At 36.6% G+C, this 26,544-nt stretch overlaps 2 protein-coding genes across 3 annotated transcripts; both read right to left on the minus strand.

The window, feature by feature from the left end:
* Nucleotides 1-6,482: 6,482 nt before the first annotated feature.
* On the minus strand, nt 6,483-21,189 carry LOC115929638 (deleted in malignant brain tumors 1 protein-like). The gene is made up of 9 exons (XM_030999232.1): nt 21,156-21,189; nt 18,282-18,605; nt 16,569-16,910; nt 15,591-15,935; nt 13,951-14,277; nt 13,466-13,789; nt 12,020-12,150; nt 8,428-8,674; nt 6,483-7,616 (listed from the first exon to the last, which is right to left on the minus strand). Exons 1-9 carry the CDS (start codon nt 21,187-21,189, stop codon nt 7,057-7,059), a joined length of 2,634 nt encoding a protein of 877 aa, XP_030855092.1. The 3' UTR covers nt 6,483-7,056.
* Nucleotides 21,190-22,842: 1,653 nt separating this feature from the next.
* LOC115929683 (protein angel homolog 2-like) lies at nt 22,843-26,316 on the minus strand. 2 transcript variants are annotated; one of them, XR_004066669.1, is made up of 3 exons: nt 26,160-26,316; nt 24,617-25,221; nt 22,843-24,576 (listed from the first exon to the last, which is right to left on the minus strand). XR_004066669.1 is itself a non-coding variant. In XM_030999495.1 (2 exons), exons 1-2 carry the CDS (start codon nt 26,302-26,304, stop codon nt 24,830-24,832), a joined length of 537 nt encoding a protein of 178 aa, XP_030855355.1. In that variant the 5' UTR covers nt 26,305-26,316; the 3' UTR covers nt 22,843-24,829. The 2 variants fall into 2 exon arrangements, 1 of the variants encoding a protein (XP_030855355.1); XM_030999495.1 differs by having other exon boundaries at nt 22,843-25,221.
* Between the last annotated feature and the right edge of the window lie 228 nt (nt 26,317-26,544).

The raw sequence follows: 26,544 nt of genomic DNA on the forward strand, positions 1-26,544 counted from the left end.
CCGAAGGACTGTAAAGACATGGAACAACCTACAACAAGCAAACATCGACCAAACCTCCCCGCTTTCATTTAAAAATGCAGTTACTAAAGAACTTTTTTCCAAAATGCAATCGTCCACCCTCCACCACCTCCAGTCAAAACTCTTCTTCGGAGTATTCAGGATGAAAAGAATCCAAGATCCAAGATCAAACTGCATTCGGATGGTAAGTTTTAAAACAATGCGTGGAAAAAGAAACTGATGGAGTGATACATACTGCGATAATCAGATCGTATGCCTGCAATCAAGTAATGCGCATATCACATGCGCGTACGCAGGGGAGGGGGTGTTTTGGGGGTTAAATAACAAGTATGGGAGAGAGAGAGAGAGAGAGAGAGAGATTCCCGGGAATTCCCGCTGAACAAATACACATTTTTTTTAAATCACATATTATAAAGAAGAATGAGCATTGATTAGATAAGAAGTTCCAAAGGATACCTGCATAAACCTTAGCGTGGTAATAAGTATTAACAAAAGAAATAAAAAGAAGTAATTTCATGACTGCACGCAAAGGTAATATTCCGCGCTTGCATATACGGATAAGGACCTAATTAAAGTCCTATGTCTTTGCGTGGGGAGAGTTCATCGATTTAATTCATTTAATTTTCTTTAGGGGAGTATTGAGTTTTGGGAGGGTCAGGACATTGTCCAGATTATCCTTCAACCTATTTGTAATTACAAAAAATTAATCAATATTAATTTTTGGAAAATTGTGATTTAACTTCTCCCAACAAAAACAAAGAACAGTATAAGGGGTAATGATAGTGGGCCACCATAAAAACATTTAAGCCTATTTGACTAAAAAAATGGATTTTGTACAGTTTTAGATTGAATTGTTTTGAAGGGGTCTCTTAAATAGTGTAATTTTACATGTTTTTATCTTATAATACTTTAACCAAATTTCTCAATTAGATTAGTTGAACTTTCTGACCCTTCCCAGAACTCAAATCTCCCTTTAAGTAACCAAAAAGAATAATTTTGGCTCTAGGAGGCCACTTTTTCCCCTTGATTATGGATGCCTCCTGACGCGGCAAATTGAAATAACGCAATATTGGTTTTAGAGGGGCACTTTGCTGGAATTGAAATTAATTCTTCGACCATGACGGGGCACTTTATATTCAGAAGGACAGGAGGACACTCTTGCGCCTTGAAAAGATTTTCTTTTTCCCCTGATTGGGAAAACTAACACGATATTGGCTCGATAATGGCTCTGAGAATTTTTCGACCATGACGGGGCACTTTACGCCACTTGAAAATGATAATGTCATCCCTGATAGGTTACTTTAAGAACTCAAAAGGGAAATTTTTATTCTAGAAGGGCACCTTTGTCCCATTAGAAAAATGAAAAATTTCGCCCCTAACGGGGCATGTTGCCAAAACGGAACACTTCAGGTAACCAAATTCATTAATTATTGTCCATGTTCACATGATATGATGATAGTCATTTGTTATTTTAACTTATGTCACGTATTTATGTATTCGTAGCTGCCATTTTATTATGTATAGGCCTACTTTATTACAATTTTATATATTGTACGTTGTTCCCAAGACAGGTGTCAGTCTTCGGACTGTTTGTTCTTGGTTTTTGATGTGATTTGCTTTGATTTAAATAAATCCTATATATACACACACACTCATAACATATAATATAAATCGTTCAAAATTTGACGCAGTGGAAAATAAAGTGACAATTATGCTTCTTATAGTGACCACCACCACTGGAACTTGAAAACAAAAATCGTATTTCCTTGTGTACCCACGAAAAAGCAAGGCCCCAGTGTCGCTTTGCTCCCTCGCCGGGTCACCGTACTAAATAATATGCCATAAAATTTCAAACAACCCCCTTTTAAAAATTCTGCGTACGCCACTGCGCTCATACTTAAAGGACAAGTCCACTCGAAAAATAACTCACTTTCAATAAAAGCAGAAAAATCAGACAAATCAATCAAAAAAAGTTTGAGCAAAATTGGATAATAAGAAAGTTATGAATTTTTGAAAAGTATGTAAAACTATGGAACAATGAGAATCACAACACAAATTGCCAAGATGGTTATCAGCTTGTGACGTCATGTCCTCACAACTTATCAATTGCTTTATATAGTTTAATCTCATTAATTTCCCTTTTTATCCCCCAAAACTTAATTTTCCCCATGCCTTTGCCCTGGTTATATGATTTGTATCATAGCTGCATGCATGACATTTCCCAGAATTTGTTATGAATTTTTAAGAATTGATACTACTTTCTCAATATTGTATTTCATAATTATTGATTTTTATATAAATAGCATATCAAAATTCAATTTTTCATGATTTAACTCTACAAAAATTACTCTTTATTTGTGCATCCACACAAAGACATATTAGTTATTACTAATAATCTAACTTGGATGCTGGTGTGAAGAAATAAGATTCTTAGGGTAAAAATAGGAAATTTACATTATCAATATAAAGAAAATAATTAGTGGATAGTGAGGACCATACGTCACAGACTCATGAGTGAGTTGCCAATTTGTGTAGTGATTTTCAAAGTTTTTCATGTCATTACAAATTCATAACTTTCTTATTAGTTATCCGATTTTGCTCAAACTTTTTTTGATTGGTTCGTCTGATTTTTCTGGTTCTACTGAAAGTAAGTTATTTTTGGAGTGGACTTGGGCTTTAAATCATATTCTTGGTTTATAGTGCTTCATGCAAACAACCATTTACGATGTCCCAAAGCGATATTCAGAAAAACCTTTATACTTGTATATGTACTCCTTGATGTAAACGATTAAGCTTTATCATTTGTAGCGTGGTACGTACAGTGATTGTTAGACTATTAGAGAATGTTATGATCAAATGGTTTAAGGGCTGCCATTTTATAATATCACTGGATGCAGGTAGGCTATACTCCTATATACATTCATGAAAGCAGGGTACTAAACACAGAGGAGAGTATACCAGTATTACACGTTCGTGGAAGTGACAGATTCCCCATGGTACACATGCGACATTCGTCTATACTGCTAGAGTCGTGCATAATTATAGATGCAGCTATACATCGAAAACGGGGCACGTACATGCGCCTATACTTAGTATTGCACTGAAAAATTACCGCACAATATGAAATTGATTCTACACTTACCTTGCCCGACTGTATTATTCTGTGCTACAGCATAGTGAGAGACAAAGCATGTCCCTACAATGAGAGAATAATGCAATATATGAATGGCAGACATCTTTGTGTTATACCCCACACATCAGCACCCAGTACCCAAGATCGTAGTATGCCTCTATCACAGTCAGGTCGTCTTTCCAACCCAAGTCACTAAAGGGTTGTGCCGTTGCCATACTAGGTTGGTATTTGATTACTCACCCGATCGCCTTCGTATTATTTAACAGATTGAAGAGGTGTTTTTCATAGCGCCATACTAATAAGTCTTATATTCAAATGGGGAACCCAATTTAAACCCCAGCCCTCTTTATGAAAAAAAAACAACTCTGAAAGAAAAAGATTTAAAAAAAAGGTTCTCATTTATGGCAGTTTCATGAGGTTTTTTAGGTAGAGTTCAACTGTTTGATAATTAGAATATGGATGAATGATTTGCGTTTCTATGAGCATCATCATGTTCAATATCATATCTCAATGCAGGCCTATTAATGACATGACTCATAATTTATTTATATTGCCTCGTCATAATCCTTTGGTGAGTGAGAGCTAGACAGGTTTTATTCACATTGACACAGCGGCTTCCAACACATCTGAAATCAATGAGATTCTCGCCTATTATCTGAGATTGCACAACATTATAGTTATGGCAGTGTGTAATTGAATTTATAGCTAGGCTACCATGATCTGCCATGTAAACGATTTCACTCGCATTATAAATGATCTGAGGTTTTTTGTATACATGTAGGCCTGTATACATGGCATCTCTACAACGGCTATGAATGCTACTTTCCACTGACATTTTATTTTCAATGCATAATAATTTCGTTATCAAGTTACTCGATGTTCTTAGTTCTATTGTGTGTAATTTATTCTGCCACCTCTCGGGTGGGGGTTATGTATATTACAATGCCTATACGCACCGAACAGAGCTGGCTAACAAACATATTGGCTAATTACCAAACGTTTTAGTCTGTTTTTTTCAAAATTTCATCGGGGCTTCACTCAGCTAAAAGTACAAATGGTACAGATCACGTACTAGTACGTCATACCTGTTTGGTATATAGGACGTTTGTATTCATTGTATACGAGTTCATTTTGGCGCTGATGATGAACAAAAAAACCTGAAAATTCACTTGTTAAACATAATTTAACACATATGAGTTCCTTCCAGGATACCTCCTCCCCTCTGAGCCTTTCGTTTAATTATTTCCTCTATCTCATTGTATTGTATTCATTCTCTTCCAAGTATCACGACTCCCTCTCGATCTCTCTTTATTTTTATTTTATTTATTTATTTCACATCTTTATACAGAGTATCTTGTTCAATTACATAATCATTACGAAACATTGTTAAAATAGGCTGGTTTACCACACGGCTCTGTTTAAAAAGAACATGAAAATGACAATGAACAATATTATATATAGAAATGACAGTAGTAACGAAGGCTAACACACGCACATACACACACACGCGCACACACACGCACACATTCACACACACACACATCATCATCACACTCACGCTTACTTTACATGCACTCAGGTATAGCTACTCTACCAGTTTACCATCTGTTTACAAAATACAAATTACATTAAACTCAAGAATAGAATAAATGTGTCTTCACTGCAACCTCCATCCTCCACCTTCATATAAAAAATGAGCTATTAATTGCCAGGTTTGATGAGATTTTTAAAAATGGCTAAGGACTGGGCAGATCGGCATTCATTAGACAAACAAAACAATTCCATTCATTTATACTAACATCTGTTTGTTTCTCTCTCTCTCTCTCTCTCTCTCCCTCTCTCTCGCTCTCTCTCTCGCTCTCTCTCTCTCTTTCTTTCTCTTTCTCTCTCTCTCCCTCTCCCTCTCTCTCGCTCTCTCTCTCGCTCTCTCTCTCTCTTTCTTTCTCTTTCTCTTTCTCTCTCTCTCTCTCAGTCCCTCTCACTCGTCCCTTCCACTTTCTTTACTCCATCCTTTTTAGCATCTTTTTGTTCCATCACTCTTCACCCTTTATTAGTCTTCGATCATTCGATGAATAAAATCACCAAATGCAAGCAGTTTAAAAGACCTATAGTATAATTATCTGTAAAGCGCTTGGAGACATTGTATTGAACGCTATGTAAGCGGAATTTTATTATTATATTATTATTATTATTATAAATATGTTTAACACAAAAGACGAATTTTTACGGAATATCGTCTATGACAATTTTCTTTATTTTTCTCCCTCTTGTTTGACTAGTTCTCTCCCCCACTATTCCCACTTCTCTCTCTCTCTCTCTCTCTCTCTTTCTCTCTCTCCCTCTCTCTCTCTTCTTTCTTCCTCATTACTGTGACACTGACATTTTTCACTATTGAATTAAAAAGTACTGCACTCAAACAATTAACACTTTCAAATACACAATTTCAGTCATTTTCATTTTATTTCTCTAAAAACTGAAGGAAGAAAAATCTTCTCGTTAATCAATAATCTCATACTAGTTAAGGTGTATTTCATCAACTGCGATTTCGACCTCATATTATTTGTATGGGTCTTTGGCATCACAGTCTTTCAATAAAAAAGATGGGTTATCAATATTTCAAAATGATTTAAATATTAATTATTTATATATAGCCTACAAGTATTATTTCTGCGATATAAAACAAGTCTAGTAATATAATTTACTGTGCATTTTTAAAACTTCGCAAGAACTATACACTAAGGTCCAAAGTTTTGGAATTCTTTAAGTAATGAAATAAAAAATGCTCTATCGATTAATACTTTTAAGGAAAAAAAAGAAATTCTTTTCATTACAATCATTTAAACCTTTTTGAAGTATATGTTGTTGTTGTTTTTGTTGAATACAAGTTCATTGTCTACTCGCTGACTCAAACTGTAATTTGATATATTATATTGTGCCTTCTCATGTTTATCTCCTTTCTTATGCCCGTTTCACTTTTCTTATCTTCTTCTCTACCCCACATGCAGCTCATCATTTTGTATTATTTTCTGTCCTCCCGATCTCTCACTTCTTCTTTTTTTTGCATTTTCTACTTTTTGTATTATGACCATGTTCTTCCATCTTTGTCATGTAAAGTACTGTCTTGTCCCGTTTTGGTCTATATTGGCATCCCCCTTTTGTGCCTATTTTGTAGTTCTTTTTGTAGTTACGGACTATCATTTGAGGTGTTCACACTTGTACAATCATTGCTTTTTAGTGGACCCCTCTGTTTCCAATATGCATTTCTACATTTGTTGTAAATGTTTATAATTGATTTGTGATGTTGTTTTTTAAAATTAAAATTGTAATTGAATTAACTGCAATGATTGTTTTAAAAGAACATTGCAACGCAAATCTGACCAGTTACACCAAGGCACTACTTTGTAGTAGCTGCATTAGCTGCGGTTGTATCGGTGATTAATCAGACCAGGGACACTTTCACCATGGCTTGTCTCTGTTCATACAAGAATGGACCTTCGGTATTAAGCCCATGTTCATATCCTACCTGCAAGTTTCCGCACCAATGTGGCTGCATCTATAACTAGACTAACTAAACGTACAAATGTGACCCAAAGAACAATGTAATTATAAGACACATTGGTATCACTACATCAATGATTATTAGGGAAACCTTCCATCCAGCAAGACCGGGTTCACTCACGTGTCCTAAAACAGCCAATAAAGAAGCTTCACTGTAATTCACTCCTACTTTCTTCAACATGGCACTTTTTTCCTTTTTCTTTGTATAATTTGTTGTTAGCTCATTGTATGGTAATAATGCAGTGAAAATAAATTGCAGGAGCAGAGGATGGACGTCATCTAAATGTCAGCTTAGCTACTTATTTCAGAGAAAGGGACGATAAACACTTTTTACAGCGCCAGGTATGTTACACATGAGCATCATTTGACGCTAAGGTAACGTCATCAACATTATGAGTGTTCTTTGGGGTGATGGCTTCTGAATGATTGTCAACATCACCAGTGTTATTGTCCTCTGTTAGATTAGTAGGCCTTGCATCTGAGTGATCACCAACGTTCGAGACATTGGTGGGTGTTAGCGATGAATGAATGCTACTATTAGCATCACTGGTAGTCACGTCTTCTGGACGGGTAACGTTGTCATCAGTCGGTTGATCGGTTTGATTTGTTGGTTGGATTACTGAATCATAGCTTGGTGGTAATTCCATAGGAGATGGTGAAGAAGGGACATAAGGAGGTGGTAGTGACGTCACAATTACCGACACAGATCCATTGTTTGTAGATGTGTAGTTTACGTTGTTAGGTGTATTTGTTGATTTAGATCGATGCCGATGATAACAACAGCCAATCACACAGACCAAAGGTAAGATGAAAGCAACAGCTATCAAAAAGACTTCCCACCGATTCAGTCCAGCCCTTGCAGATACCTGTGTCGGAATCCCCCCATTCGAATTCGAAAATGTAGGTACTGCAAAGAGAGCGAACAAATTCGGACATACAAAAAATGATGAAATAATGAGCGCCATTACAATTATTTTTTTTCCTCGCCGACGAAGTCGGAGGGGGAAATAACGCTACCGTCCTTCCGTTTGACCTTATTCCGTCGTAACAAATTCGGTTTTCGTTCCATAACTTTAGTAATGTTAGAAGAATTTTAATGAAATTTGATATGAAGGTACATGGTATCAAAATAAAGCCTAAGTGTGATTTCGGAGTAGGTTGGTCAAAGGTCAAAATTAAGGTATGTCAAAAGATAAAATTAAATCTGGAAGCAATAAAGAAGGTTGAAATGAATTTGATTAAAATATAGGCCTAGTATCCTGGTATAAATACAAATTATACAAGTACTGAATATTTTAGATTGTTCAGTTCAGATCGATTTATTATATTCAATACTTTCATTAAAAATAGACAAAGGTAGACAATATATAAAAGTTTCAAAATGCTATCAATATATTACACGAAAATAACAAATGCGGAGAAGAAAAGAGGAGAAAGTTACACATGTAAATTAAGGAATGTATTTGGAGACAAGACAGGAAGTTGATTTAGTGTATTTTCCATTTTATTTGGATTATCTATGTTTGCCAGAAATATTTTATTGTTTTATTTGACTTTGTATGTTTTTATAAAAGTGGTGAATAGATTCAATTCAATTACATAATTTGATATAGAGCTAAAATAGAAAGATAGAGAGAGACTCGGGGCGATGGGTGAGAATGAAATAAAAAGAGTACAATCATTTCAACTGTGAGGGATGACGTGACGTCCATTGTTACCTGTAACAATGGGTATGCTGTCAATACACTGAACTCCAATGAGACGATTGTTGTAACATACATCAATTTTACCCCATGATGTAAATCGGCATTCAAAGAGATGTTGTTTATTCCGCATGCTAATAAACAAATTATCACACGATTCCAAACGAAACCAAACCCAGCTTGGATCAGGGATGGAGTACGATCCTAGAATGAGACTTCTTGCATATGTGACATCATTATATCCAAGTTCTCTGCAGATTAACTGTGGATTAGTATGGAAGAAAAAGCCAACATCAATTCATTGAATGGCAATAAAATTGTAATCGAATTTTAATCAAAGATGATAATCGAGTTCAGAAAGATCCAATATTGTGTAGAAACTAGAATGCACCCACCCCTGTATATCGTGACTGGAATGATTCAGATAAAGGGTTTTCTTTAGTACATTGAAAAAGGCCGCATTAATCAGGAACGTAAAATAGACTGATTAAAATTAATGATACATGTACTGGAATAAGATGGAACAAGAACGCAATTTCTGGAGTTAAATTAGATAGTGCTTATATATCTATCCAAATATTTTACCACGATACCGAAATAGCCATGACATCGCAATATGTATGAATAAGAATCACATTGAAAATACATGTTCTGATCCGAATTGTTGTATAATAGATTCGCTTCTTTTTCTCTGCATAATGACGCAAGTGAAATATATGACAATTCTTAAAATCAGTCAGTGTTTTTTTCCTCATCCTAACCGTGAGATAAGAGGAAAACGTTATTAGACAGTCGAAGCTAACTATTTAGGGCGACTTCCTTTATTCTTGTGTGTAAACCCCCTCCCCCCGGTGAATTCAGCAGATTATCGATGATAGATATGATTTAACATTGTACAATGAAATATTTGTTTATTTTTGCTTTTTGTAATTTTCAATGAAAGTCTTGAATCCGCCTTCATTATTGATATTTTATTCTTAGTTTGCCTTAAACGATTATTTGGTACATTCACATAGAACTTAGCTTTTGATTTGTATTCGATTTCAATCTTTAATCATATTGTTGTCGAAGCCAACATGACCAATGTGGAAAACAGTTTTGTAACTGGCAATGCTACCCTGTAATAAAAGCAACTACAATTAAATAAATGAATGAAAAACTGACGAACTTTGAAACGAAGCAATCAGAAATATTTTGAAATTTAGCCATGGTATTTTACCACAGTACCAGGGGCAACCGAGTGACTTCCAAAGTGGGGGGGGGGCACCAAGAAAAAAGGGCACGTTCTCGAAAAAGGGCACCTACAAAGGAAAATCTCAAAGCGAAAATATACAATTTTTTTAGACATTGGTATATACCCCTACATTATTATCAGGGATGATTTCAACATTTGTTTAACTTTGTACACCATACAAGATATTGCTTAAGCATCATGCTTTGCAGTTTGGTTTGATTGTCTAAAAAACTGTTTGCGAGCGAGCGAGGAAAAACTTAAGATGTGTGAGGTCGCAGTGCGAAAAATTACATCTTATAAAAAAGTAAAAAACCCAATCCTAATGGGGTTATAAGCACATTTTCATACCGGAAGACTAAACAGACCTTTGATAAGTAACATAAGTACATCATCTATAGATGGGGGAAATTGCTCTTAGTCGCTTGAAATTAGCTAGTGCGCGTTTAATGATGAGAGGAAAACGGGACACTTATCAGGAAAGAAAAGAAACGTGTTCCAAAGTACAAAGAGTAATTATCAGAGGTAAAAATGGGGCACTTTTTACACCTTCAAAGAGAAGCACTCACCAGGGATGAAAAAAGTCAGTCATGAGAATAGGAAATGGGCATTTGTCGACGGAAAAGAGGCCCTCATCAGATTTTGATAGGGTCATTTATAAGATATTATTATACATTGTTAAAAGAGAAATTATCAGAGGTGAAAAGAGGCACTTATCGCACCTGAAAAGGGGCAATGACCAGATATGACAAGGGACACTTATGTGAATGAAAAAGGGACACTTGTAATAAAGGAAAAATGGACATTAGTTAAAAGAAAATGGGCACCGATCAGATTTTAAAGGGGCATTTATCGGAGGTGAGATGGGCACCTATCTGAAGTGAAAAGGAGTAACTTCTCGTACCTGGAAAGGGTCATTTACCAGAGAAGGGGCACTTATGAGAAGGGGAAGGCGCTCTTTTTTAAATGGGGCACTTATCATTAGGAAAAGGGGCACTTATTAGAAAGGAAAAGGACACATGTGAAAATATATCCGATCCGAGCTGATCCGAGTTAAAATGGAGTAGATATTAAAAGGGGAAGGGGCACTTCTTACATTGGAAAAGGGGCACTTGTCAAAGTAAAAGAGGCACCTCTCAGATTTAAATAGGACCATTATCAGAGGTGAAGGGGGCACTTATCAAAAGAGAAATGAGGCACTTCTCGTACCTAACAAGAGGCACTTAATAGAGATTCCTTATGAGAAAGGAAAATGGACACTTTTTGCAAAGGAAAATAGGAACTTGTCGAAGGAAAATGGGAAGGGGCACTTTTACAAATTAATAGGGACACTTATAAAAGTAAAAGAGGCACATTTTTAGAGTGGTTGAAAAAGTGGGGGCACTGTGCCCCCCCCCCCCCCCCCCCCCCCCCCGAAATTTTTATTCCCAAACAGGTTTGGAATTTCTTATATTTCCGTTCTTCTCAATGGCTGATATGTTCTTCTTCTTTCTTCTTCTTCTTCTTCCAGTATAGTACAGTCCGCCGTTGGCGTATTATCGTACCTTGTGTTTGTCAAGTGCCGAGTGTTCTACGTCATTAGCAGCATGGAAAGAGGTCACAAACAATTCTCGCTACCCTAAATAGGTACGAAAATCTCGAAATTCGCGAGACGAGGTAATTTTCACTCTCTCGGGTCGTCACTACAACTTCCGGTATAGAGTCCCATCCCAAGTCACGGCCTTCATCCACCCCCATTTTTCAGGGTTCTTACGCTCATGAGCCCAGCACTGTGCAGCCTCACAAAAGAAAACCATCGTCACTGATGTCAAAAGACGCAAAAAACAACGAATGAAATGTTCAAATAAACGTTGAAATATTTGCGAAAAGAAAACAAGACCGAGCAGACGACATATTCGGTGCATACACGTTGTGTGGCGACGGCATTTTACGTTTGCGCTATCGCGCGCCTGCACAGGAAGCTGTAATGTCGAAAAGCTATCCCATAATGCAATGCGCGTTTTCAGGATTTTCCCCGGATCTCGGCAGAATCGCTATTTGGGGTAGCGAGAATTAGACTTTGATTTGTTATTGCTTTGCCTCACTATTTATAAAGGCAAAAAAACTGAATAAACTGAGACTTGAACCCACAACTCTGAGATTGTATTACGCTGACCTTACCGATTGAGCCAACGATGGGTTGATGAAGGTGAATCTGCATGATTTCTATAACCCTATCACTCACCCTAACGGTTACGTCATTGCTAATGACCTAACATATCAGCCAATCAGATGACCGGAAATATTAGCATTGACAAACCTGTTTGGGAAAAAAAAATAGCCCCCGGGAGGGCCGCTTCTGCACGGTACTGTTCGGAACACAAAAGAACAACTCACCTCAGCATCCCTAAAGTAATTAACACATACTGATCCCCAGATACCGTCATGGAAAATCTCCACTCTGCCATACTCCATGTTAATCTGACCTTTCTCATTGATCAATCTGATAGGGTGATTCGCCACTGAGACTAGTGGAAATAAAATAATACAATAATAACAGTATATGTACCTAATGATTCGCCAATGAGACTAGTGGAAAATAACATTATAATAACAGTATATGTACCTTATGATTCATCACTGAGAATAGTGGAAAATAACACAATAATAACAGTATATATACCTACTGATTCTCACTCAGACTAGTGGAAAATAACACAATAATAACAGTTTATGTACCTACTGATTCTCACTCAGACTAGTGGAAAATAACACAATAATAACAGTATTTATAAGATGATGACGTAGATCCTAATCAAATGATTGGTTGAAAGCTAGCGTACACGTGGCCAGGCCTTTATTTTTGCCTAACGCGTATTAAATTTGGGTAATAACCGGTCATTGGCGATCATGTTTTGCGATCGAAACCTTTGAGATTTATCGTTTTACTTTTACTCGCGAAAATGGCTGCCGCGAAATTTAAAACGCATTAGTTATCTAAGTTAGATCGAGATCAGTCATATATAGATGTAGACCTAGAATTAGTAATGTACGGACTTTGAGATGAGGGCTATTTATCAAATAACAAGGATCCACGCCACAATTTTATAAAAACAAATAATACACAGCATTTTGTTCGCCTAGGGCGTGTTAGACTGTTCCAAAGGTACCTTGTGTTGGTAATTCTTACTAATGCCCTCACTGCAGTGCATTATTTGTATAATGTACCTAATGTTTCGCCACTCAGACTACTTGGAAAAGCAATATAATATGAATTGTCTCAGAGTAGTCTCTTCCTTGGTATTTATGGTTGATGACAAGAAATTTTCATTGACACATATCATTTTCTTGCAGAGTGGTATAGATTGCTGATGCTTACATGTACTTTTTTCTGTGAAGATTATGTAGAGCTGACGTTTAAAATGGGTGTATTACTCTGTTAAATAATTATGAAATACATTCAGGCGCGTACGCGGGGGGGGGGGGGGTTGGGGTTACCCCCCCCCCTATTTTTTTTCTTTCTTTTTTAATAAACAAATATTTTTAAAAAATAGTGGTAATATGTGACCTAAAAAAAAGCCTACCTCACCCCCTCCCCCCCTCAACGAAACGAAAGATCGATCGGCCATATTTTCAAATTTTGGACACATAAAAAAAGTGCTCGTACCCCCCCCCCCCCCCCCTTATTCAGCGGCTGGCTCAGACGTTGCTGCGAACTGTTTGAGACCAACAAAAAAAATGTCCTCTTACCCCCCCCCCCCCCCCCTCCTCCGTTGCGAAATTCGGCGTGATGACCCATATGTGTTAAGCAATCATGTTTCCATACTAACAGGGATGACCTACCATGCGGAACACAGACGACTTCAAGTTCATCATCATGAGTGTTTGCTGAGGTATTACCGGTGAAAGTAATACTACAGTCAGTTATCTTGTACTGAAATGAGTAGCACTCTAAATCATCGATGACAATTCTGCCTGTTCCTCTCTCAAATAAGCTATACGTATTGTAGAGATGAAGTGCACCTTCATACCCTAGCTGTTGACATGCTGTATCTCGCTCATAATAAGTGAAGTAATTATCGGTGATGGAGCTCCATTCATTATCAAAATACACTTCCACTCTGCCTTGTTCAGTGTAGACGCTCCCCTCCAAGCGAAGATCGAACTCTGTAAAGAATCCAGTGAGAGGATATTATTACATGCCAGATTCCACAACCGTTTACTAAATAACTAGGATGACTTTTTGATGACCTGCAAACTGCTTCGAGCTACGAGATGAAGTCACAATCAATATTAAAATTATTGGATTTCAAAGTGTTATTTCTTACCTTTTGGAGGTCCACATTTGACTTGAGCTATGTGGTTTATTGGGTCGCATTCTTCGGCGAGGAACTGAGACAAGTGACAATCTCCCAGGTGTTGTTCAGTTCCGTTACAGCGACAGTCCAGGTTTAAAATGGTTCCAGATAATGGTCCAAGTGAAACTGCCTTTTCACTTCGTCCATACTGGTATCCTAGCTGTCGACAGGTCACATTTGCTTCTTTATCACTCCAATCAGGATCACATATTAAACCAGGTTCAGATCTAAATCGGAATTGAACCACACCTTCATAGCTGCTAGATCCACTCAGAAGTCTAACGACGTTTGCTGGATCTACACAATAATTAGACACATAAACCACGATAAAAACAACTACTACTTGAAGCATACATAAAGTGAGAATAGCGCATACCCTGATTAATGCTTTAATCAATATCAGCAGGGTGTTGTCAACATTAGACAATGGCAGGTCGAAGAAATCCGATGTGTCTTGCTTTAGGACTGTACCTTTACCAGGAAAATTGCAGAGATATATTTTATTTGTTATTATATTATATACCTCTCTTTGAAAATCTACCCATCTAATTTGTCGAAATTGCAGTCGTGATTTTAGCCATTCCCCTCAATACCCGCCTACCAGTCAATAGTCCTTTGAAAAGTGCCCTCATACCCGTCTACCGATCAATAGTCTTTTTAAAGATGCCAGTTGCCCCGGGTATTAACAGGCCGCATTAATCAATTGTGCTCAGATCCCCATTGGTTCACGTGTTAAAATTGTCTTTGTGCGAGCGCGGACCCCATACAGTGCTTTTTGTCTGCGATTCCCAAATGGTTGAAACTTTCAGTCATTTTTCCAGCAAAGATAAACAGTTTCTCAGATTTTCCGTGATGTTTTAACCAGTCTTTACTCAATAAAAGGATAAGGTAAGAATTTTTGGTAGGTGTCGTGGTCTAGTGGATACGTCACCGGACTTTGGGTCGCATGGTTCCCGGTTCGAGTACCGTCCTTTGGCAAGACATTAATCTACATTTGACATACTCCACCAAAGTGAGGTAAATGGGTACCCGATAGGAAGAAATTCCTTGAATGCCTGAGCACCTTTTAATGGTAACTCGGTTAAAGCCGGGGTAATAATATGATTGCAGGGCTCTATATCAGGGAGAACAGTATGAATACTGATGCGGCTACCCTGGGTAAACAAGACATGATATTATTATTATTATTATTATTATTATTATTATTATTATTATTATTATTATTATTATTATTATTATTATTGTTATTATTCGGCATATAAAAGACTGCTTTAATATTCGACTGCTTTAATATTCGAGGTCTAGCTGTTCTATAGGCTCTCGAGAAATTGCACATCTTGCCATGACCCCTCGGCAGCTGGCTTCTCGAAGCAGTCGATATCTCTATAAATTTCCACATGGAATAGGAGGAATTAAATCAAAGTTTAAATAATCCAATCTCAATATTCACTTATCAAGAGTGAATGGGGTACAATACTCGGGTAAATTCTGACTTTTGTCGGTTCATATGTTTTCTTTCATACATGTTAGCTTATATCATCCTACAGAGTAATTAATATTTATCATAAATACTATTAATTCATTTACACATGTTGCTTCATGATACTTACCATTACAGATGACACCTGCAGCGCGTTGAACTTGATTATGATGTGGATGTGAGGTACAGCTTTGAACCTTAGCCCAACCTAAAGACTGACAATCTCCAACGCGAGACTCGTTACCAAAACAGTTCACCTCGTCCAGTAAGACTCGCCTATCCTCTCCGACTATAGTAGGTCCATGGTCTAATGATATGGCTTCCAATGCTCCCAATGGAAACCCAAGTTCTTTACACGCAACATGAGCAGCATTAATATTCCAACTGAGTGAAGAACAAATGCTTCCCCATGTCCCACCGTGATACACCTCAACTCGACCTTGATTAGAGTATTCTCCATCTTCCAATCGAATCACTGCAAAGCGAATGATATAATTGGTAGAAAGACTTCAAATAGAAGACAGAAGAGAGACAAGGTAATACATGAAACTTTGATTATACAACTAAAGAAACATGATGATAGCTACTCGTATTTTTTGTAGTTAAGTAAATAAAACGTGATTTTTTTTTCTCCAAACTGTTTGATGTAAGTCAAAAAGGGTCGATATAGATATTTCTTCGTTTTTCTAATATCAGTTTACATACGTAAAAGGAAATTAGAGCAATTAAGAAAAGCCAGCTCTGTACGCCTGCATTTTCAAGAAATTGCGTAGTTTGATATTTTAGAAATGTTTCCCAATAATTCACAGATGGATAAGTATTTCATTAATTTCATTTCATTTCATTTTGATTATGATATAGAAATCATTTTCGTTACGTAAATCTGATTGGCCCATAAAGATTCTTTACTTTTCGTAATTTCTGTTAAATATTACTAATGATATCCTACAAAAGCAAATGACGTTTATAGGCAATAAAATTCCAATCGAGTCCAAAATTGAATTTGTATTATAATTTCTAAAAATATATATAAGATTAGCATCATTCTGCTCTGTGTTACGTTCAGTGTGTCTGTATATTCAATACTATATTGTTAAGCTCAACTCACGTTTTGTATCGCATACTACTCCGGCATCCTCGCCATGTGTACAGTCATGGACACCCCATCCTTTTGTGACCCGGCAATCTCTTAAATGTCTCTCGTCTCCAACACAACTGAGGTCATCAAGAAGAATAGGACCAGAGCCAGGACCAAAGATCGGCTGTGTGTTGGGATAACCTACGTTGACTATGGCTTCTAAAGCATCTGGGTATCCTAGCTGTCTACATGCTACTCCTGCATCGGTCTTATCCCATCCATCATCACATATTGTACCCCAGTCTCCAGATTCTCCCAGAATCTCAACACGACCCTCTCCAGGTCCAGACCCATTAGCTATACGAAGGCTTCCTGCAGAAATATCAAATGATATTGCATATCGCTCACAGATGAATGGCAGTTTTGAAAAATACCATTTTATCTCTAAACTAAATAAATATGATGGATGAAGTGTGCTATGAAATATTCAGAGAGCCCAATTTCTGATTGAAGACCGCACGAGATCAATAACCTAGGTTTAAAAAATCAATTACATTATGTATTTTAATGAATTATTCAATTGTTTAAGAGTTAAGAAGAACTTCTTCATCCATGAAACTATGAAGCAGATCCAAAGAATAAAGCTTTATTTAGTACTGTCTTTCGACCTCTATAATCAAAGCTTTATAATATCCCAGCAATGCAGCACGATTACGAGTTCTTAAGGCCTCTACAGAGTGAGTCAGAAAAAATGTCCCACTTTTTAAAAGTTGAATTGTTTGAAGTATGAATATCTAATCATGGGTTTTGATATGTCTTGATAGAGTTATTCTCCCAGTACATCGAGGTACCATTTTCATTTGAACCTCTGCATGCATGACTGAACATCAGACAATCTTTACAAGACTGCCAGATCTCACAAGTTACTGGGTGAGGAATAAACAGTACATTGAACAAAGACAGTCAGACAGACAGACACACACACACACAGACACAAACTAATGCAAACGCACGCACACACACACACACACACACACATGGTGACAATTGTGTCATAATTTCCCCTTTTCTGATTAAGCATATATTTTTATCAAGATCGCTGAATGTTTAAGTGGCATAACCCTGACAATGTTTCCCTTTAGTACACATTCACTACCTACATCATGTCATCATCATCATCATTGCCACCATCTTAATCTATATCTATATCATTATCATCATCATGCAGCACAACATCTGCCAATACGCACCAAGGACAGCGGCCACTCAACTTTTCGTACGAGAAGAAGAATTTCCGACAAAAAGTAACAGTTTGGTGGGCCTTATCGGGAATGGAACGATCATGTATGGGCGTGTGCGTTGCCTGTGCGTGTGTTTTCTTGCGTGTGCGTGTGTGTTTGTGTCTTTTTTTTTTTTTTTGTGTTTTTATGTCTGTCTGGCTGTCTTTGTTCAAAACACTATTTTATTCCTCACAGCAACTTGGCGCAAGTGAGATCTGACAGACTTGTAAAGATTGTCTGATGTTAAGTCATGCATGTAGAGATTCAAATGAAAATGGTACCTAAATGTACTGGGAGGATAACTCTATCAAGACATATCATGAAACCCATGATTAAATATTCATACTTCAAACAGTACAACTTTTGGGACATTTTTTCTGACTTATTCTGTATAAGAGAGAGGTTTCAATAAAAACGTGCTTTATATAGATGTATTTTAAATTTGAACCATGGTGTTTCATACCTTGTGCTGTACATGTAACACCTGCACCTTTCCCAGAATGTGGGCATTCAGAACCCACATCACTGTAGCTACATTGAAGAAGATGGTCCTCTAACCCTGTACAAGTCAACTCATCATAAGCAGATGCATTCCCAGCGTCACCAAAGTATCCCGATAGTAATGCTAGATCAGCTCCAGTATAATTCAGATATTTACAGATGACAGTCGCATCTTCGATTCCCCAAAGGCTGTCACAAATTGAAGCTAAAGGGAAGCCGGTTGATATCACTTCAACTCGACCTTCAGATTCATACGTACCATCTACAAGACGATAGGTTGTCGTGCCTGTAGAACAAACAAGCGACATAGGAATGAATTGATGATAGTCATTAATTACTGGTACTTGGTTAATGAGATGGTTCTTTTGTTCAGGGCTTGCACTTGCTCGCAACTCTCCCTTCAACATGTAAACTCTCTAACCAAGTGTCAATGTATTTATTCATTAAAATCATAATCGATAAAGCTGGTGCTATTTGGTTGATTTAATGTATTAAATGTTTGTGACTGTGATCACGTCTTAACCCTAAAAAGGCCGGGCTATTTGAGGTCTTAGTAGGGCCGGGGGGGGGGGGGCATTATGGCTCCCCTTAAGATCTCAGCTGCAAAGCGGCCGATCGCCACGAAAATTTGCACACATGGCAAGTGAAGTGTATAGAATAATATGATAATTTCAATTTTTTGAAAAATTCACTCATTTGCATATTTATGGTAATTTATGCAAATAAAGTCATACAAATCACATTTGTACCTATAAATCATATATTATTCATATTTAAGCATTCTTTTTCACTACATATATTCATTAGACCATTCTGAATAATAATACGACAACAAATTTCGGAAAAGCCAGCTTATTCCTTATGTTATCCTTTGTTTTGATATTTTCTTATGTATTTCATTGTTTTTTTTAACTTATGTATTTCATTGTTTTTGTTGTTTTATTTCATTTCTTACTACAATTTAACTATTTTGACTCCCAAAACAACCACCTAAACTTTAAACAAGACCCAATAACCCATGTTTGATCTGTTTTTAGGAAAAATGACTTTTCCATATGTTTTGTACACAAATCACGAAAATGAGCGATTTTCGGGCTGACATGCAAAGACGAAAGGTCGCGTGACCTTGTAACCGTAGGTCCGATTTTCAAAAAAATTCTTTTAAAAGTTGCGCAAGACTCGAAAAAAAAAAGTCAGCGAGCGGCGGGGCGCCATCCATATGCGTTCTCGAGCAATCAGAAAAATCGTGGAGGGGGGCATAATGCCCCCCTCCCGGCCTTATTAGAGTTAATGAAGATCATGAAACTTATTTTCTCTGTCTCACAGTAGTGAATAAAGGGAAAAAAAGCTATAAAAGGGCAATGGCTAGCAAATAAGATAAGCGACCTGTTTCCTTGCAACTTACTGCTTTCCACGATTGAAATAGCTTTCATTTTCGTTTTGAAAATTGAAAACTTTTATCAAACATTCGTTCTTGCAAACAAGGCTTCCCTTATTAGAAGAACTTAAAGGCCCACTGCACTACTTGTAGCTACTTGCGCCCTCTATATAACAAACAATGACTAATCGGTGACCATTGGTCCCCCATGATCCTCCTTTTCTTATGTTAACTGAGGGCTGAGTTGATGAGATAACCACCTGTCCAGTGACCTTGCAGGGCAGTCTAATCCCTCCTATAAACTACGGCAGATAAGCTTTAAATGGGAAGGTTTTGTATTATGTTCTCTTTGACTTTAACAAGACTATTATGTGTTGGAGAGAACAGTGGTGAGTTGTTATTTGTTTGCATTAATTTGAACTGCTCTAACTCACTTGCTAGGAAGTAGAATGAGTGTCACGAGCCGTGGTCGACAAAGGTCGAAATGCTTAAAGCCCCTCAAAAGACAGTGTTGGCATCCCCAAATTTGCCAACAAATTTAATGGCAAAATTTCAATTAAATTGTATCATAATTTGAAAGAGGATGTCATTTAGAAACACTTGTACAAAGATTTTACCCCAAAATATGTTTGAAGACAAATATTGATAAAAGAATACGTAATTTGGGTTTTCTGTTGTACGCAGATTTTTTTTTTTTTTTTTTTTTTGGTATTCTTTTATCAATATTCGACTTCAAACACATTTGTTTTGAAAATCCTTTCAGAAATGTGTTTTATATGACTGCCTGATACAATTTACGTGAAATTATTGGTGCTCCCAACACTTTAGAGGAGGTTTAAGGGTTTAAAATCTACTTGATAATGTATACGAGAGGGAAATGAAGCATGATATTGAAAGGTGAGCCCTTTAAATGGCGTTGCCGTAGAAAATAATTATGTACAAGGTTGTCATTAAGTAGGCCCATTGCTGCAGTGCAATGATGTATATTTTCTGTACGAGTTTATTAAAAGGGGCTATAGTTTGCCCGGCTGTGTCCAATCCCCCCCCCCCCTTTATTTCAGCTCACAATCTATACTATCATTGTATTTTGACAAATATTGCTCAAAGAACTTGTCCGACCTAGCAACAAATCGTCTCTGCCACCTTGGGGTGTGTGTTTAATACATGGTATTTGTTGCCATAATAATGCCAGAATGTTGGTATTGCAAAATCATATTTCAATGAATCATACTCTCCTTCTCAACAGCACCCTCCCCCCCCCCCCCCCGAATATCTCTCTCTCTCTCTCTCTCTCTCTCTCTCTCTCTCTCTCTCTCTCTCTCTCTCTCTCTCTCTCTCTCTCTCTCTCTCTCTTTCAGTCTCACTTTCTCTCTTAATATATTTATCTGTCTATACAGACACACTGAACGTAACACAGAGCAGAATGATGCCTACATAAATTATGCGTGTTAATCTCACCTTGTACAGGTGTCCCTCTGTGAATGAAAGCCATACCGTAGAATATTAAGATATACATGTATACCATAGTCATCCCGCCCATCGTTTAGCTGACAGATGTATTGATGTACTGTTCTATGGTGCCGGTACTCTAGTCGGTACTCTAATGGAATAGTAGTAATTTCTCAGCTTCACCTAATGCATGCTACTCCAAACGGATCATACAGAATAATTTATCTCGCGCACGAATAGTAAAAAGGCCTTCTATTATGTCGGTACTTGTTGAATTAGCGTTTAATACCTTTGCAACCGTACCATCGCGTACCATAAAATATTCAATTCTGCATATCGGAAAAGCACACAAATGTGAAATATTATTGCGTTTTTGTCAAATCATTGTTGGTTGTGATACGGTAGGTCGCACAGTTTCAAAAGCAAACGAGACGATAAACAAACACGAAGGGGCCATTGAGAGAGGATAGAGAGAAAGAGATAGAGAGAGACAGAGAGACAGAGAGAGAGAGAGAGAGAAAGAGAGAGGAACTGTATAGGCGGCAGAGGGAACGTCACACATTTGGTGGAATAGAAAAGAAACAGAGAATCGAGATTTCATTCAGAAAGAGAGACAGAATTAGAGTGAGTCATATAGACTGACATACTGGAGAAAGACAAATATATTATACAAATACACGTATACGTAAACAGTAGTAACGTATGAGAACAAGTGGAGCATGTGTGTGCGTGTGTGTGTGTGTGTGTGGGGTGATTGTTATTATTATTATCATCATCATCATTATTTTTACTAGTACTAATGTTGTATTATTTTGTATTATATCTTTGTGTTTTGAAAAGGGAGATATAAAGGCCTCAATGTAACTGCTTTTAGATACATTCATACATGTATTTTATATCACACTTCTACTACAGGTTTAACTGTTTCATGGAAATAACGATTTCGATGTGATGATTAAAGGGACTTGGTAACTTTGTTCAGATGAGAGAAAATGGTGCTAAGGTAGTGACTTTAATGTTAGATGTACAATTAAAGATAATCTGAAAGTTTGAGTGAAAACAGACCATTAATAATGATAAAAATTGGGAAAAACTGATCTGATCGATTCCTTAATTCTCCCAACTATATTATTGCAATTTAATTACATATTAGGTGAATGTAAATCGTCACAAAGCAGGGAGTTGGCTCTATATACCATTCAAGACATTTAAGTGTTGACAGATTTTTTTAAAATCTGTCTTATATCTTATTTTCATGGAAAAACGATTGGGAAAATTCAATGTAAGAGGGTGTCGCACAGTGACACCCTCAAAGAAAACCATAAATTTTCTTGTGGTTTGAGAATTTTTTCAGGATTTTGTGCATGTTACAGGGTTAGTACAGTAGAAGGAATAAAGTACATTTATACACAAATTATGCAACTTTTTCATCAACCTTCAACAATGTTAATGAGTCACATTAATGCCTCACAAGATCCCACACTATATGTACAGCAAAACATGATTAAAGTGATTCATGTTTTGAATTTTTGTTATGAAGAGCCATATAAACACAGCCTTTGTCATAATTAGGTGATAACTTTGATTGAACATCATTTAATCCCTAATGTTGTCAATGATAGTGCTGATTGGTTGAAGTACATGCATACACAAATCAAGACACGCAATATAGAATGTGGAAAAATCAAATCAGAAATATATCAGCTTCGTCCTCTTTTATTTCAACAAATTTGCAACTGTGAAAAACAATGCCTCAATATGAATTCTTAGTCTGCAAAAAATCATTTAAATAAACTATACATTTCCTGGAGTAGTATGAATGAATTTGATTGTTTATCTCAACATGCAAACACTCTGTACACATAAATAGTTCAAACTCAATATTTCTGTTTTGTCTGAATAATGTCTGTTGAAATTAAGATAACTACTATTTTAAAGGTATTATGTCCCCTTTGCAGGGCAAACAAATGAAAAGGTTAAATTCGAACGGCATTTGAAAGATAATACTAATTTAGAACTTCCCTAACAAAAGGGGGCTGAAAATGTCTTTAAGTGGGAAAATAACGACTATTAGTTTGTGAATTTTCAGACCATTGTAAGAATGGTCGTACGTTTTGTGCTGCACAAAGATTAAATCAGCTTAAATTGGGCAATTATAAGTAGTGGGTTATTGATGTAGACAATTGCTCATGCTCATGTGAAGTCTAGCAAGTAAACGGGTTTCCTTGCATAATTTGAATATTAGGACACTGCTAATGTTAAAATTTCACAGATAGGGCAAACATGACATATTCATAATTCCTGCAATGTTCTACAGAATTTGATGTGGGCTGCAAAAGGGACATGGTATCTTTAAAGCTCACTTGTTCATACATGTACTTATTGTTGATATATCCTACATTCATCAATACCCCCAGGTCAAAGGTCAACCAATCATCAATACCATACATGTAACTGGCCTATGCCCAGATTGAAAGTACCATCATTGCCTAAAGTACTCTCAGAATTCACATTAGTGCTATGTAATACAGGATTAATGAGGTAGTAGAAAGAAGGTGTATTTACCCCCTTATATCTCTGAGTAATGATGATCATTTTCAGTAACCCTGACATATCACAATGAATTGGATATTAATAATAATAATGAATTAAGGAATGTAAATTTAGCTAAAACTTTGTTGAGAAGAAGGATAAATAGTAAACACCATTCTCTTAATAAAAAACATACATTTATTGGAGATGAGTACTGAAACTCATGAGGGGAAGTGCACTTGTTTATGATCAACATGAATTATATTTACAAATCATAACTATAATTTATCATTATCTATAAAGAATTGCCTGAGCTGTGCCTGAGCAATGGTATCTGACTGCTTAGCTTTGATAGTTTAATTGCGACAAACCAAAAAGGGTTAAAAAGTGTGAAACAGGCGACAAGCAGATGTTGATATAACCCATCATTGTAATGCCTTGAGTACTAAGTTGATGAAATAGTAAGACATGTACACGTATACATTTCCATTGTGCAAATAGTTAAGATTCATGACTTTGCTCTCCTTTGCTCAGGGTATATTTGCCAAAGCACTGAGTCATCAACTTTCTATGGACTTTTTTTAGAGGCGTGGGACTACGGTAATCTTATGTTTGTGTGCTTTTCAGGGCATACGTTAATTCTGTTAGAGCGACTTAGCATAAATACTTTCAAGACAGCACAGGGTGGCCATATTCAAGGCAAAGAGTTGGGACCTGAGAGACCTGTATAACTTCATGAAGAATCTACGATAAATGTATATAAAAGGACATCATATAAATAACAGCTGTCCAGAGTGAAGTTTTCTTTTACAAGGTTAAAATGTCAACTCTATCCTCCAGGTTGTTTTGGACAAAATTCTTTAAAGTGACTTGTAAAACTATTAAACAAATAAAATACCTTTCATCTCAATTAGGTTTCATTTGGCATTTCATTTAACATAATACCACTGCACAAATAGATCTAGCTTATACTTAAAATCATCATCTCAAAAATGTTTATCAAATCATTGGTAATTCAAGGTATTTATAAAAACACAAAGTCTATTCAGTCCATTGTAGTAAGGCGTAGAGTAGCTTGGAGACTGGAGAGAGAGAGATAATTAGATGTCCAATGAACTTTAGGCAGTCCACCCATAGCTCTGACTTCACCGTCAGTCCATTGTAGTAAGGCGTAGAGTAGCTTGGAGAGAGAGATGATCAGATGTCCAATGAACATTAGGTAGTCCTCCCATGGCTCTGACTTCACCATCAGTAAAGAGAGTAAGCCGTTTGACAAGCGAAAGATTACTTGTGAAGTTTGGTGTACCTAGAGGTTTATATGGACTTCCTGCTTTAGATGACATTGATTCGCTGTAGAAGATATAGTCCACTGTACAGTTTGTACTTGAATGATTGGTGGTGATTTCATAGTTGCCATGGCAATGATCATAGACGGAAGAAAAGAAGAAAGGATGGATGAGTTGTCCCTGGCTGTCATCAGGCAGGACACAATGATCAGCAGGACGATCTCTTGAATTCTGTCGATTATGCCTTGGAGCACCACCTGTATGCAAAGTACAAAGATAATACCAAAAATGAGAATTTACATCAATTAATCTAATAAACTTCATCTTAATAGATTAAAGTTAAAAAGATTCAGGTCAACAGCTTTTATCAATAAAAATGTTAGTCACCTATTCCCAGGCAAGAAGTGGATAGTAAACTCAAGGTGAGTTAGGATCTATTTCATAAGAAAACATCATCATATTTTAAATCTATGCAAAATAAACAACGTTTATTTTGTAACTTTGTTTCCATGAATATTAACTTTCAGTTATGCTTCTTCCATCTTACTTTCACACCTATACTCTACTTATACAAGATTTCTCTAATTATCAGGATTCAGTATCATAAGAGACATTCTAAATCACAGTTATAAGTGTTAACTTTCAGAATAATGCTGGTTTTTTATATACATTTTTTGTCATAATATTATACATGTAACTTATTTATCTGAACTTGCAATGTATTCTCGCAAGCATTATGTTATAATTGTTTTAACATTGCTATATGTTTTAAGTGCTTTTATTGTGAACTGAATGTAGTTCAGCCCGTGGGCTGCTATTTTCACTATTTCCAACAAACCATTCAGTTGATGCCCTGAGCTCATTGATTTAAATACTGAGGATTACAGCCTTAAATAGGGTAATGATGGCTGTATAAAACAGACGTGTGCAAACAGATAGAAAAACATAAATTACTTTAGATTAAAATCAAACAACATGGATATCTTATAAACTCATTTAGCACAATAATAACATTTCCATTTTTTTTTCCCAGCCAAGTAAAAGAAGAAAGCACTTATTTATTTATTTAGCCATATTTTTTTCCAAAATGAAAAGAACACAAACTAAAAAGTCTACCAAAGCTACTTTGCCAATGCCCTTTATTTAATTTTAACAGATTACAAAACTTCCACGAGAAAGAGGATAAGAACCCAACCTGAATTTCTAGATGATTGTGTCATGACATCAGTGTCTTCATAACGGCAGTGTGAGCTAACTCCAATCTCCTTGGGCCATAGAGGGCTTCTCATGAGTACTCTTGCTCGTCCCATCTCCTGTCCTGATACATCCACGCCGGCCATACCTTGATACGTGACATTACCTTCTTGATAAACTTGTAAAAGGAGAGTGCGAACACTGTTGAAATCACCACACAGTACTAGAGGATGATAGGTATTCTCAGTGGACTCTTGATTGGTGTTAGAAAGTCTCTCTATCTCGGCAAAGAGCAAACCTGAATGAAGACAATAAGACATGATTATCTTGACAGTGATAAAAAGGTTAACAAACCCAGGCAAGTATAGAAGCTGATATGAAATGGT

The sequence above is a fragment of the Strongylocentrotus purpuratus genome, unplaced genomic scaffold, assembly GCF_000002235.5.
Source record: "Strongylocentrotus purpuratus isolate Spur 01 unplaced genomic scaffold, Spur_5.0 spur5_scaffold_5, whole genome shotgun sequence".
NCBI classification, from domain to species: Eukaryota; Metazoa; Echinodermata; class Echinoidea; order Camarodonta; family Strongylocentrotidae; genus Strongylocentrotus; species Strongylocentrotus purpuratus.